This window comes from Asparagus officinalis, chromosome 4 (assembly GCF_001876935.1).
Source record: "Asparagus officinalis chromosome 4, Aspof.V1, whole genome shotgun sequence".
Lineage (NCBI taxonomy): Eukaryota > Viridiplantae > Streptophyta > Magnoliopsida > Asparagales > Asparagaceae > Asparagus > Asparagus officinalis.
This window is the reverse complement of record NC_033797.1, coordinates 110,944,000-110,957,452: the sequence shown is the minus strand read 5'-3', so window position 1 is coordinate 110,957,452 and position 13,453 is coordinate 110,944,000. Positions and strand designations below refer to the sequence as shown.

The 13,453-nt window shown below is 44.4% G+C and overlaps 1 protein-coding gene across 1 annotated transcript in view; it reads right to left on the bottom strand.

Moving 5' to 3' along the window:
- Window positions 1-13,453, bottom strand: part of LOC109839152 (protein FAR1-RELATED SEQUENCE 5-like) — a 16,629-nt gene that overhangs the window by 3,088 nt on the left and 88 nt on the right. The window contains exon 2 of the mRNA XM_020407581.1: window positions 13,341-13,439. Within this exon, the coding sequence (XP_020263170.1) occupies window positions 13,341-13,439 (99 nt within the window). The remainder of the gene's footprint in view (window positions 1-13,340; window positions 13,440-13,453) is intronic.

Below are 13,453 nucleotides of genomic sequence, written 5' to 3'. Positions count from 1 at the left end.
TGCAGGTGGCGGATAGAGGAGCTCAGCGCTCAGCGGTGGTCGCGGTGTCCACAAGGAGGGCGGAGGTGCTCGTGTCAGAGAGAGGAAATGGGGAGAGAGAGCGGTGGTCGGTGGCTCGCGTCGGAGAGAGGAACTGGGGAGAGTGAGCGGTGGAGAGAGGAACTGGGATTTGAGATCTGGGAGAGAGGAGCTGGAGAGAGATTTGGGGAAAGAAAAATGGAGAGAGGCGCTGGAGAGAGAGATTTGGTCACGAGAGAGTTTTTCTTGGGATTTGGGGAAAGAAAAATGGAGAGAGGCGCTGGAGAGAGAGATTTGGTCACGAGAGAGTTTTTCTTGGAAATGGCGGAGCGAGGCATTTTTTCAAATCACCCCCTGCAGCGCACAAATCTCATGAGCTGCCAGCGCACCCACAGTATTCTCATATATATATATTTGTGATTTCTCCTTAGGTTTTTAGGTGAGCAGGTAGGGGGAAATTCGTGGCTGCGGCAGAAAAAGCAAAGGAGCAGTGCGTGGAGATTTTGGCGGCTGCAAGTGAACAGCGGCTGCAGGAGAGAGAAAGTGCAGGAATTTTCGGCTGTAGATATTTTTCAGCAGATGAAGATTTCCTTTGTGTAGTCTCTTCTTTTGGTTTTGTGATCTCTTTGAGAGGTATTTTGTGAGAGAGTTGAGAGAGTTTGTTTGAGGGTTTAGATTGTGAGTGATTGTAAACCCTAGTTGTATTCTCTCCCTCTATTAGTAGATCTCCCCCTCCTTGCCCTGTGGACGTAGGCAAATTGCCGAACCACGTAAAAATTGGTTGTACTGCTTTTGTGTGATTTGTAATAGCTTTTAGGATCCCTCGACAGGTCAGTCCTAGAACTGATGAGAGGAAGAGCCGATATCTCACTTGGTTGAGATATCCGCTTCAGATTCTTGTCTCCTTGGTGAGACGGGAATTCTTATTGCGATCTGACTCTCTTGTTGTGCTGTCGAAGTGCTGCCGAAATTTCCGCTGCGCGTAACACTTCTCTCATCGATCGTCAACTCGTTTGATTCGCGAGCACGCTTCCGTACAGCACGCGACACAAACATGTCTTCCTTGTTCTACAATTCCATATTTGCCAACCAGTCTACAAGTTAACTGCATTCACGATATAAATGTGATGCATGCCAAACTGCAGCTTGTGCTACTGATGCTTTGGTATCCCTAATTTCCTAGGAGTATGTTATGGATAACTTCCAGCGCCGTAATGGCAAACCAGTACTGATCGTTTTCGGAAAGCAATCCTGTAACAAAAAGCTTGGATAACAAATAAAGAATCTCCCCTGATCCAAATACAACTAATTTATGTAGCCATCTCTCTTGCTAATTTCTCCCCGCCCCCCCGCCCCACCCCCCCCCCATCACCCCCCAACACACATTCTTACGCATTACCTACATTTTTCTGCATATACATAGCAAATAACCAGCGCATACGGCTCCTTGAAGAACCGCATCTATAAAGCCTCAAACCGGCAGCCATTGATAGGGGAGTCTTTCTTACTCGTAGTTTAAAATACAAGTTTGATTGAACGAACGTATATTATTGACGCATCTCCTTCTGGTTTTGGGGAGATTTTTAAAACTTTGTTTTATATCTACAGTACAAGCACTGCCATTGGACTTATAAGCGCACAGGAGTCAGGACCGTATCTTTAAAATATGAAATACAAAAGTATGCAGGCGGGCAAAACCATAACCGCCAGACACACATGCTGGCAAGGTTTCAACGAAGCCTGCACTTATTAATATCAATTTGCCAACAAACAGTCGCAAACACTTACAACACGCTAATTACTTTCAACATTATGTTTACACATGATGAGATGAATTTTCTCAGCCAATACTTCCCCACATTGTAAAATTTATTCAGGGAAATGGAATATCTGCAAGTATGCTATTACGCTGCTGCTATAAAGGAACAGACCGCGTCACTGTGATCGATTGTGCAGATCCCACTAGTATATTCTCAGATTTAGTAATGCATTCGTGCTGCAAATGTCGCCAGCCAAGCACTAGATCAGTGCCTCGCTCTTAAAGTATTGTCTTCAGAGTAACGTGATATTGAGATAAGTCTAGAACGGACGGTGGTAGGCAGAGGATATTATTGCCAGTTAGACGGGAACACTAATGAATGGCCAATAAACCCACGGTGTGATAGCAACACTTATACGCGCATTCAAAGGGGAATGAGTGAGAATTATTTCACTGATTCTTCCCTTGTTATGGTGTGGACGTTATCCAATCAAATGAAAGCGCACATCGTAATACTCTTTACGGTATAGATATTTATTCCTAATTATAGAAAGCTGCCATCGGCGTGCCACCCTCGGGGGAGGTCGGACCACGCTGTGAGAGATAGAAGGTGACGCTGATAGCCAATGCTGGTTGGAAGGTATTTATGAATTTTATTCGGATAACTGTTGAAACTAATGTAGTATATGGAGCCTAGCGAGGATCGATAAAACTGTAACGAAAGTTGTGAGGTTTTGTGTGGATGTCTGCCATATCACACTTAATAGTTTGCTGTGCCATGGCTCTAATGTTTTTAAATGACATGTGTAGTAATTTTAGAAGGGGGGGACCTACTTAGAGATAAGACACGCGTTGTCAATGATAGGAGACAGGAACACGTAGTGACGAAGAATGTTAATTAGTTAAACATAGGGAAGAAATGTTAGAAGAATTTGCAACGATACTAACGTGTACAATGTGATTGTGTTGATAGTATTGGGAAAGTTTCAGATAGTAGATAACGGGAATTTGACGACTAATATTGATTTAATACCATACTGTGTATTGTCTGATACCGGTGAGATTAAAAGGACGTTAGATAAACACTGAGTAAAGTAGCCGGCTTCAGCAGATTCTTGCTATGATTGGCCCAGCGCTCATCGATCAAATGATTTGGAGAGCGATAAAGCCTGGGGAGCAATTGCACGCTATAGCTATTACCGAAGATACGCAGTAACAGGGTTGCTGCCTCCCAGCGACCTCAGACTTTACTCATTCGTTGGAATGCGATCAAAAAGGACATCCTGCAGAGTCGTATGAGGACCGCGAGAAAGCAAGAGGTTATTAAACCTGAAGTGCGCAGAGTGATTCTATACGGTATAGATTGTAATGTCAGAGCGCTCAAAATCTGCTACATAAGGAAAGTAACACCTAAGCTTATAAATACACGACTTAGTCTTATTGATTTGGAACGAAGACGCGCATGAAGAATTGGGTAAGATGCCCATGACAGGGTATCGGCGTGGTGGTCGCTTTGGGCCCTGGGAAAGGGCTAAGCCACGCATCCATATAGGGCATATATATCGGTCTTGTAACTTGACCTGTTGTCTCTAACATGACTATGTGTTGAGACAAGGAGAAAAAGTGGATTTAATGTACAGCGAATAGTGTGGGTCTTAATATAACCTTTGATGTACATGCTGGTATTGATGTGGATAGACAGTTGAGCTGTGGTGAAGATGATTTACAGCTCGAGGGAGAGAAAGATTGTTGTTCTGTGTCGTTTCGCGATGTGCTGTTGTAGGGCAATCGCCAATACAAGTAGTTTCCCTGCAATTGCGTCAGATCGGCGGCAGTGCGAATGTACCGTTGGGATAACTATTGGAGATGCCGCGATGAGGGTGTTATAGTATTATGAAGGGAAGATCGGAGGCCAGACGAGTTGGTAAGAGGATGAAATACCTTCTAGTAATATCAGAGAAGGATCGTAGGATGCTCAGCTGGTAAAAAGCACAAATATTATGCTGGCACCCCTCGCTCAGCAAAAAGGATTAATCTAGCACCATTGAGTAACCCCATAAAAAGTGAAAAAATGGAGAACTCTTGGATGTGTAGTTCGTAATGTATTGAGTAAAGACCATGGATGAAATATTCAGCAAGTGACTGCACAGATGGCCTGTGACTAAATCAAGTTGTACCAGATCAGCGGAATTCCCCGATCAAGTTAATTTCCTGGCTGTGAATCTCTATTGGGCCCGGATAGCAGACCTGTTCATGACCATAATGCCCGATACACTGCCGCCTATACATTTTGGCTTGATTCTGTTATTTGCTAGACTCCATCCTAAGTTGCTACAGATACCGCGAAGACGACACATGGAAAGGAAGTAGGCTCTGTAGATGTCAGTCATCTTGGATTCCATCTTGTCGACTGTGGAGTTTCCTTGGAACAGAGGACCCCAGTGCCGGTGGAGATGAGACATTATCAATATGTCGCATCCAGAAAAGAGCATTTCAGAAAACAAATCATTATATAAAGAAAAAAAAGTAAGGGGAATTTTTAAAGAAAATAAGGAAACTGAGAAGAGAGTTGTAACCTATTTTCTCAACCGTAGTCCAAACGTCCTAGAAGTAGGGAATAATAGCAAAGTAAAATTTAGTAGCGCGCCGACATAATTAACATGGGTGACAGAGAGCAGCTAACCGGGTCCCAACCAAAAAGCATATATGGCAATTCCAGTAAGCCAGTTAAGCATAGTCTACATTTCTCCATGGGACGGCTCTAGAGGGCTCGAGACAAGTGACGTGTAGATAATTACTCAGGTAAGAGGCATGTGGTTTTAATCATTGGCGTCGAGTATCATGTCAAAAAAGGTCAAACAGCGAAGACCATTCACGTCCATTCGGCTTAAACACCTGAATCTATGAAGTATAGTGCCAGGGCTCGACCCTAATTGTGGGCTAATTGGTAATAAACAGGACCCACAAGCTGCCTAAGGTTTTCCGGAACCCTGCAGTAGACTAATTAATTGCGCGGCCACAAATCACAAATTAATTCGATTTATAAATCGAAATATTCCCACAGTGGTGATTGGTGGACTCAAACGGATGATCAAACAACAAAAAAGAGTCGGTTCACTTTCGCGTTTATGCATGACAGAGTGGTTAATCAGCGTAATGCATTTTGGGTGCGTAATTTGATATTATTCCCGATATAGGTTACCGCATGGATTGAGGTACGAATATATCAGGATTGGGATGTTATGGACGATCAGATGTGTAAACATAGGGTACATGTGCAATATTTCAGATTGGACTGTGTCCTAGGACAAATTTTCTCGATATCCAAGTCAATAAGTATGGCAATGATACGAGAACGAAGATATATGTGGGATTCTAGGGATTTTGTGTATAATAGTCTTGAGGTGGAACCGTTAAGGACTCATCGCAGGCATGTCCAAACCTGAAACTTTGTCCAGTATATCGCCTGGGTCGAGCGCAATATTGTTTGCGGTTTAGACGTGTATCGTGTATATATATTAATTCGACACATATATCCTGGAAGAAAGAGTGTTTTATACTATTCCGCGTGAGTTTGAGCCGGAACTCGTGATGTTTGTATATGTAGGCATGAGATATTCTAATCTCCACGAATGATTTTAATAGACCTGCGCGGAAAGTTCTAATGGGGAGTTCGTCATGCGATTCGCCAGATAGAAGGGAAGCACGTGCCGGGTCTAGGTTATAATCTTAAAGTAGAGAGCCTCATGACATCAGCTATTCAGAATAGGCCTTAAAAAGCCTATTAATCAAGAAACGAATGGCAAAGGTAAGCTGTATTAAGAAAAGAAAACTTAAAGCACTGAACGACGCTCCATGGTGTACCGTAAATGTGTTGTAGGTAATCCTGTGTTTAATTTTGGAAAAAAAATTTGGAACCCTAGGCGACGAGAGGTGCAATGGCGCATATATTCTTGTCCTGCCTCTAAGGAATATTGAGCAAGAAAAGAGACCGCGGGTGCGTACATGAAGGTAATACAGTGACGAGATGAGGACAATGACGTATAGATGAGTATGATTTATACCCGATAGAAGACTGAATCTATAACGCAGGAAGTACGAGGTCGAGCCTATAGTCTCAAGATATTGCACTGGAGGCCTGTATCTAATAAGAGATGTTGAAGCCGCATTTCTGTATTAAGCACTTAAGTAAGTGTCGTGCCAGAAAACTGCCAACGTGAAGGAGCTAAGATATATCTATATGCGAAATGTCGAAGGACGCTATCTCACCATGAAGACCTGTGGAGTTAAGTAATTGTAGTATCTGCATTATAAGCGAGGAGACAGCACGCAATGCATATTCTTTGATGTATCAAAACCGCTACTACCTTGTGTCTTGCCTGGCAAGAAGCAACTCTACGGATATAAGTGTTGATAATGAGATGATTTAACGTCATCGTCAAGCCGTAGAATCTAAGGTAAAATTGCACCCAGGCTATTAAATTTTCTACAGTGAATGCATTTCACCTCCTGCACAAATATCAAGAGTATCCTACCACTTAGACAAGAGTGAAGAGCGGTGAGATACAACGAAGTCTGCAAGCAACAAACCATTGATAGTACGCTCATGGATATCGTATAGTTTTGCAGAAGGAATAGCTACTAGTTTAGGAGTTAAGCAATTGGCCCGCCATGTATTAGCTTTTATTCCGGACTAATCCCCCCCGAGATCAGGTTATTGTTCAATGCTTGCTACAATTTATGTGCAAGATGTGACGCTTAAGTACTGAGACGGATCATCTCTAAGCTAAAGCCCACGCACACAAGGTGGGTGTCACTGGTGAAATGATGGACACACGAATGGGTGGGAGGAAAACGGCGCAAGCTGGTAGGCCGGGATCACTGAGTGAAATTAAAAGAAAAAAACAAACATGAGTTATGGCATAAATAAGTCATTCGCAGATTAAGAAAAATCATTATTATCTGAAATAGAATGTAATTGCTGGCGGAATCTCCTGTTCTGCGTCTGCAGCGAAATCGGGTAAACCGTTCTTTGATTTACTCAAGGCGATGAACGCACATCGATAAGTGCTTTTTATAGGCACAAGACGACGATAAACGTCACGAAGCATGCAGTTTATTACCGTAAGTGCGGACGCTTGATAGGCGGCGCGAGTCTCGATATCCGATGATGCCGAAGAAAGAATGCGCATGCGGCATTGGTAATTCGCGGATGGCAAAAGATGCGGCATTACTTGGCTTGGACAGGACGATTACGCTCATTTCGCAATGTTAACGCCAGTACGCGGTGTTTATGACGGCAACGCGGCCTCTTATGAATTGACGGTTAGCGAAATGGGCTCTTCGTCTGTCGCAATATGATGTTGCAGATTCAAACAACAGAAGTCAATGCAAGACAGAGCGATTTGTGATGCTTCTGGCGGCAAACCCGGACGCACGAGATACGGCAGAAGTATCATGATGATTTGGCCGATGAAACCGCACGAGGTTTAACATTTCACGTCGCAGGCGGCAACAAGTATGGGCAATTATATTATGTGATGGTGCTGTCGAGGTCAGTTAATAGAAGGTAATAACTCCCGGGGAAGGTTTCTGACAGTTTTCCTGCGGGGTTGGAGGTTGTCTTAATCTCCCCGGGGAAAGGGCATGTAATGCCCTCGTAGCTTAGGTTCGTGTCGACGTAGTCCATAGCTCCAATAACGTAGGAGGCGCCGAATACAACAGCATTTACGTCAGTAATAACGTGAACCTTTGCGATGTTTTTCCGTAGGAATGGCAGTCTGGGCTAACGTACTAGGTTTCGGAAGTTGCATTATGCGCGAGATACTTCTTTCACATATAGATTTGATAGGTTATCAACTCTTGAATCCAGTGAGTTACGTAGTGTGAGTGATTGCTTCCGTTAATATGATGGTGCTTTATGATATTAGCATGATCGAATACGTACTTACCAGGTATGATTCGAGTTGTCCAGATACGATAGGCTGGTTGCGCCATTCAAGATATTGCCTCAAAGGTATTTTTTGAAGAATTCTAGGGATATATTTTAGAGATGACATACGCAACATAGACAGTTGAACTAGCTTGTGGATTGGGTCACATTTAATATTGTAATAAGTTCTAGAATTTAGGCTTCCTATTATGTGGGGGTCTAAACATAGGTCATTATTTTTTAAGTCGGCATTTGTTTAGCATCCTCAATATTTGTGGGCTGGAAATCCGTGGTCCTTGTTGTAACATCCCAAAAAGATTCCCACCCTGTATCCAGTCAAGTATTATGGACGGCATGCGAAACTAAATTCTTAGTTTAAAAAAAATTTCTCCCCTATAAATTGTAACAAATGCTTAGAGTGAGAAAAAACGTAGGAAGAGTCTAGCAGGGTTGTTCTCACAGTTGTGACGACGTAAGGCTAGTGCGGACCACCAGTACAGCCTGGCCCGAAAAGCTGAGCAGAACAGTAGGCTGTTATATAATTTTGACGCTCATGTACGGTGTACGATGCCATGCGCTGCACACTGAGCAAATACTGTCATGACAATTGACTACGAATAGCTGAAGTTATCAGAATATGGAATATTCAAAGAATGAGAGTACAATGACAGGACTGTACGAGGCTAACGCATTAGTAAAGCTTTTATCAAAAACGCACGGAGAGGAGGTGTGAACTTGGGAGGCACATCTCAGTCAATTAATGGTGATGCTTCGCACCAGCTCCTTGTCCGGAGTCTGGAGTTCACGGCGGTTTTCCCCGGAGGTCTTGTTCCTTTCCGTGTGTCAGTGCAAGCTATCGGTCAGTATCGTGTGATTGTTACGTCTCAGAGGACTATACCCAGAGAGGTGTAATCAAAAGGACGCCGCTTCGCGTTCTGAAGAGTTCTCGCTCGTCTTCGGCGGCACCAAGGTTTCTCACTGATCCAGCCAGCCACAAATGACGCGCAGCCATGGTCCTCCCTCTCGTTCTTCCTCTAAATAGAGTTTGTATGAGCTTCTATTGCAGCGGTTATGGAGACCCCTTCCATAAGGTAACGAGTTTAATATGGTTGATTTCAATTTTATAGGGAGGGGCCGCGTAGAGGGTATGATGGTTTGTTACAGTGGGCATGCTATAAGAATTGCAGCAGCAAAGTTTTCTAAAAATAGGGCCTGTGCTACAATGCACCTGCAGCCGAAAGTTGAGTCTCCTGTGTTTTTCATGCCATGAAATGGTTAAGAACTGCGTTTATGTATCCACTGTACATCTGCCATCCTGGTCCATGGATGTTAGAGCTCAAGTTTAATAATAGGGATTTTTCAGGGCTATATATCCCATTGGTCGCCGATCAGATTTTCCAGATAGAATTTATATTACTGAATCCGTGGCTCTTCGTATACTCTCGAATGTCTTTGCGAAGCAAAGAAGCAGAAGAAGTTCTTAAGGAAGACACACGAAGGAGAATGTGGGTTGGGCGGCATCAACGCTGGTCCCGAAGCTGTATGATCGCATCAGGAGAATGGGATATAGCTTTTTGGGCGCAACAATGGTTCGTGAGCGCAATCGATATACGCTGCGAGAGTGTCATGCGTTGTGCGAAATACATGCAAATTCATGCATCAACGCGCCAGAGGCAGTTCCAGCACCGTCCAACGTCACGTAGTTGGCCCCGTTTCGAGACAGTGGGGTATGGACATTGTCGATCGCTATTTTTCCCACCTTACAGTCAGAAGGCGATGGCGAGTTGTGCATCCGCGTCGCTTATGCCACCAGATTATTTCTCAAACGTGGGGCTCTGAAGCGATTCCGCTGTAGAGACGCTCCGCAGATGACAGAACAACCGTGCAGTCAATTTCATGCCAATTAAAAGCATCAATGTGCATATACCGACGACGCGTGGCCAAGACGGATCATTTCATGAGCATGGTCCACGAGTTCGATAAGCAACCGCCAGTTCGTCAGGTTTTGTGACAAGTTCAAAATTGGGAAAGATGTTTCGTGCACAAGCTTATATCCGCGCTGGGGCGAATGGAATTAGCTGAGGCGTTCAAAACAAGATGATCATTAAGGATCTCTGTCAACGCTCGTAGAAGACCCAACTAAAGCGAGACTTGACGATAAACCCTTGGTGGAAGGCACTATGGGCTGTTATGCGCACCCCAAGCGCTATAACCGCACACAGGTCTAACAGGGGGCCACCCCGTAATTCGTCGCTGGTATACCGGATGTGAAGCTGTGGGCTAGCCACTGAAGGATGCCAAATCGGCGCATCCATTCGATCGCTCTGCCCGGTGCAACCGAGATGACGACACGAAGAACAGCATCAATAAACGTCTCCCGAAGAACTGCGGAGAGGTTTGGATGAAATAATGCTTGGAAGGCTCAACAACACATCGAGTTTTATCAAAGGCCAGAATATGCTAGGGGCGTTTTAACAAAAAGAGTCGCGACAGAGAAGCTTCTAAAGGAAGGTAGATCTGGTCCCTACGCTGCTCGCGACGCGAGTAATCGCTGCAAGAACTCCAGAAGAAAGGTAATATTCGAAACCCAAGTGGGAAGGGCCGGTTATGTGATAGAGCACATGTCTACTCAAACGGCGGCATATCGTCTGATTACTCAAGGAGGTGCGACAGGGCAATTAATGCCGAATATGAATGAAAGTTCCTAAAAAGTACTATCCCGTAGTACATTCCAGGATAAGCTCATTTGCGGCGGGGAAGTTCCTTGAAGAATATTAAGGCTTAATATGTCTAGAGGATAAGCCGCAAAATCTATTCTTTTTACCATCTAAAATCCTCGACTGATCAATTTCAAACTGACAGTTGGAGTCAGGCCAAAGAGTGTCTCTTCTGGTACGCTCGGTTGAGCTCTTTCCAATGAAGCAAGAGGTCCAGATTTCAGTTCAGAGTCACGCCTTTCGATAAAGCAAAAGATACTCCGCTTTCTTTCTCTCTCTTGGTTAAGCGCTCATCGGCTATAACCGTTAGGTTTGAAGTTTCACTTGCGAATAAACGAAGAACTCTTTTTTCAGTTAGATAACCGAACCTATAAAAGGCATAGTTTATCTAAGATTTTGCGCCGATTCTAGGAGTAGAATCTCTCACTGCTAGTTTGCTTGATTGCACTGGAAAAATAGAATATTAAAATTCCTTTTTGCTTTCCACGAATCAAGGAAATAGAAATATAAAATTCTTCCTTCCTTGTTATTCGGGCTTTTGTCCTTTAGCCCTAAGAAGAAGACCGGGGGAAATAGAATTATTTGCAATTCTTTTCCTTTCGCGCACCAATCTTTTTCGCAAACATTGTCGGAATTTACGGATTCAATCCTAGGAAGTTTATCCCGAATCCCTAGAAGGGTAAGTTCTGCGGGCCTAACACCCGTTGCTGCGGTTTAGTCTTTTTCCGTAGAAAAAGAGCACACCAGAGTTCGAGTCTCACTCTGGCGGTATTCTATCCTTGAAAGCGCTAAGCAAAGGGATTAAGTCAACGCCTGAATTCGCGGTAGCCGGTTAGTTGCGCTTTAAGCCGTTAAAAGTAATACAACGTTCAATATTCAACATTGTGACAGGTTGTTATTAATAACACCGAGTAATTTCCATTGCCTTACAACGATTACTTCGGCATGGGGTCCTAATTTCATCCCTGAATCCTAAGAAAAGGGATATTGCCGACGCCTAACACGCGTCCGCGGTTATTAGTCTTTCTGACCGAAGAAAAAGACCATCCGAGAGTTCGATTACTGGGGAAATTTTTATCTCGAAGGGCCTAAATAAGGGATAGTGCAGCGTCTAAAACACGAGTTCTCGTTGCTTGGGATAGGCCTATTCCGCGATAACAGTGGCGAAAAGACGCTAGCGTATTCGATAGTTGTAGCATCAAGTCTAAAGGAGTTCATTCGGCTTTAGCATAACGTCACATGTCGGTAACGGTGATTGTAGACAATTCCGGCATGCTAGCCCGACTCAAACGGATAGTGCGCGGTAAAGGCTAATCAAGACCTGTTAAAAGGCTAGGGGTCGTTAGCCAAAAATTCCTAAAGTCTAACAACACTAACACGTGTCGCCTGGGTAGCCTATTCCGTGCGTAAACAATGGCGAAGTCTATGTATTTTCAGTATCATAGCACAAAGTCTCAAGCTGCAGAGATTTACTCTCTAGCACAACGTTACATGGCGGAACGGATTTAGATAATGCCGCATGCTAGCGCGACTGGCAAAGGCGGTAAGTCTCGGATAAAGGCTTATAAGCAAACGCCGCTTGAGTGGGCTGAGGGTTTATGCGCAAAAATGCTAAAGATTAATGGTCAATCATTTCAAACGGAATGAGGAATCATATTAAAAGATCAAAGGAGCAAGAAACCAGTTCACTAAAGAGATCAAAGTCAAACAATTCTGGCAAATAAAAGTCATACATCCAGCGCATGGCCAATAAATTGCTGATTAAGCTTAGACAGCTTCTCATTGCATAAGCTTGCCAGTCAGCTCAGCTTCTGATGAGCTTCCTGCGTTGTGCTAATGTCTTCGCAGCAACGGTCTCATACTCCGTCGTCGGTCAAGCTTTCTGGCTTTCAAAGGATTTCAACGTCCATTATCAGATAAAGGCAGTATAGGCTTGCTGATCCCGTATCTTTCGTCATCTGAAGAATTACCTGGCAAAGTCTCCGCTCTTTCCCTCTATGGAAGCTCTCTTCGGAGCTGGTGCTACTCCTGGGTCTCATAAGAAGCAATTGGAAGAAATCAAGCTCGTGCGGAGTGAGGATGAGCCTAATAGGCAAGGTTAGGCCTCAAGGCATCGATCTACCGCGGTCCGCTTAGCTGCCACCTGAATGTCGAAGCGTCGTTAAGCAAACCTAGTTATCGCGCGCATGTGCTGTAAGTGAAGTGATCGCAACTCGGGCAGCGATGGAGATGAAGAGGCACGGCACCGTGCATCCCAGAGCACTTCACGAAACATCTGAGCTCAACGTTCTACTTAGGCAGTCAAAGATCAATCCAAGTTAATAGCCTCGCACAGACCTCCGGGTAATCCCTCGACCCTTTATTGAATTTTGCTTAAGATGCAAGGAATGGCCTTAAACTGGTGAAGGGAAAGTCGCGAGCCCGGTGAGAGACGTTTGCTAATGCATACCATAGGCATCTCCCACAAAGGAGAAGAAGGAAACGGGATGTGCTATACCAGATGACAAGTATCTCTGGGCCTTTGCTGTCTGATAATAAACTTCGGCTTCCAGCAAGGACGCTGAAGCCGAGAACCGCCAAGCCCGTACACGCAAAAAGAGGACATCCGTTAAACAAGACTTTGTATGAAACCGAAAATAAATAACATTTCTCAGTAGCTCATATCTATACTTCTTCCCCTTGAGTCACTTTGGGGGTGGTGGCGAGTGTACGGACTTTAGGGGGTGGTAATCTGAACTGGTGGTAGTTAGTCCCAACCAGCCGAGCGTCAAGCAGGAATCAGTGACTCGACAAAGCTCCATGTCGAAAGATGCAAAATAGAAATTGTCAGATGGCATCTACATATATACGTTGGCGTAGTCAGAAAATATGGCTAAGTCCTAGTTAAATTAAGCGTTGAGAGAGGGCTACGTACCTTCGGAAAACCACCATCGGCTCGTCGAGATTCCTTAGGGAGCGCGTGAGACTTCGCAGGAAATACAGCATCTCCCCGAGGCAACTGGTCATTCGCAATCTGAGGAGAGCGCA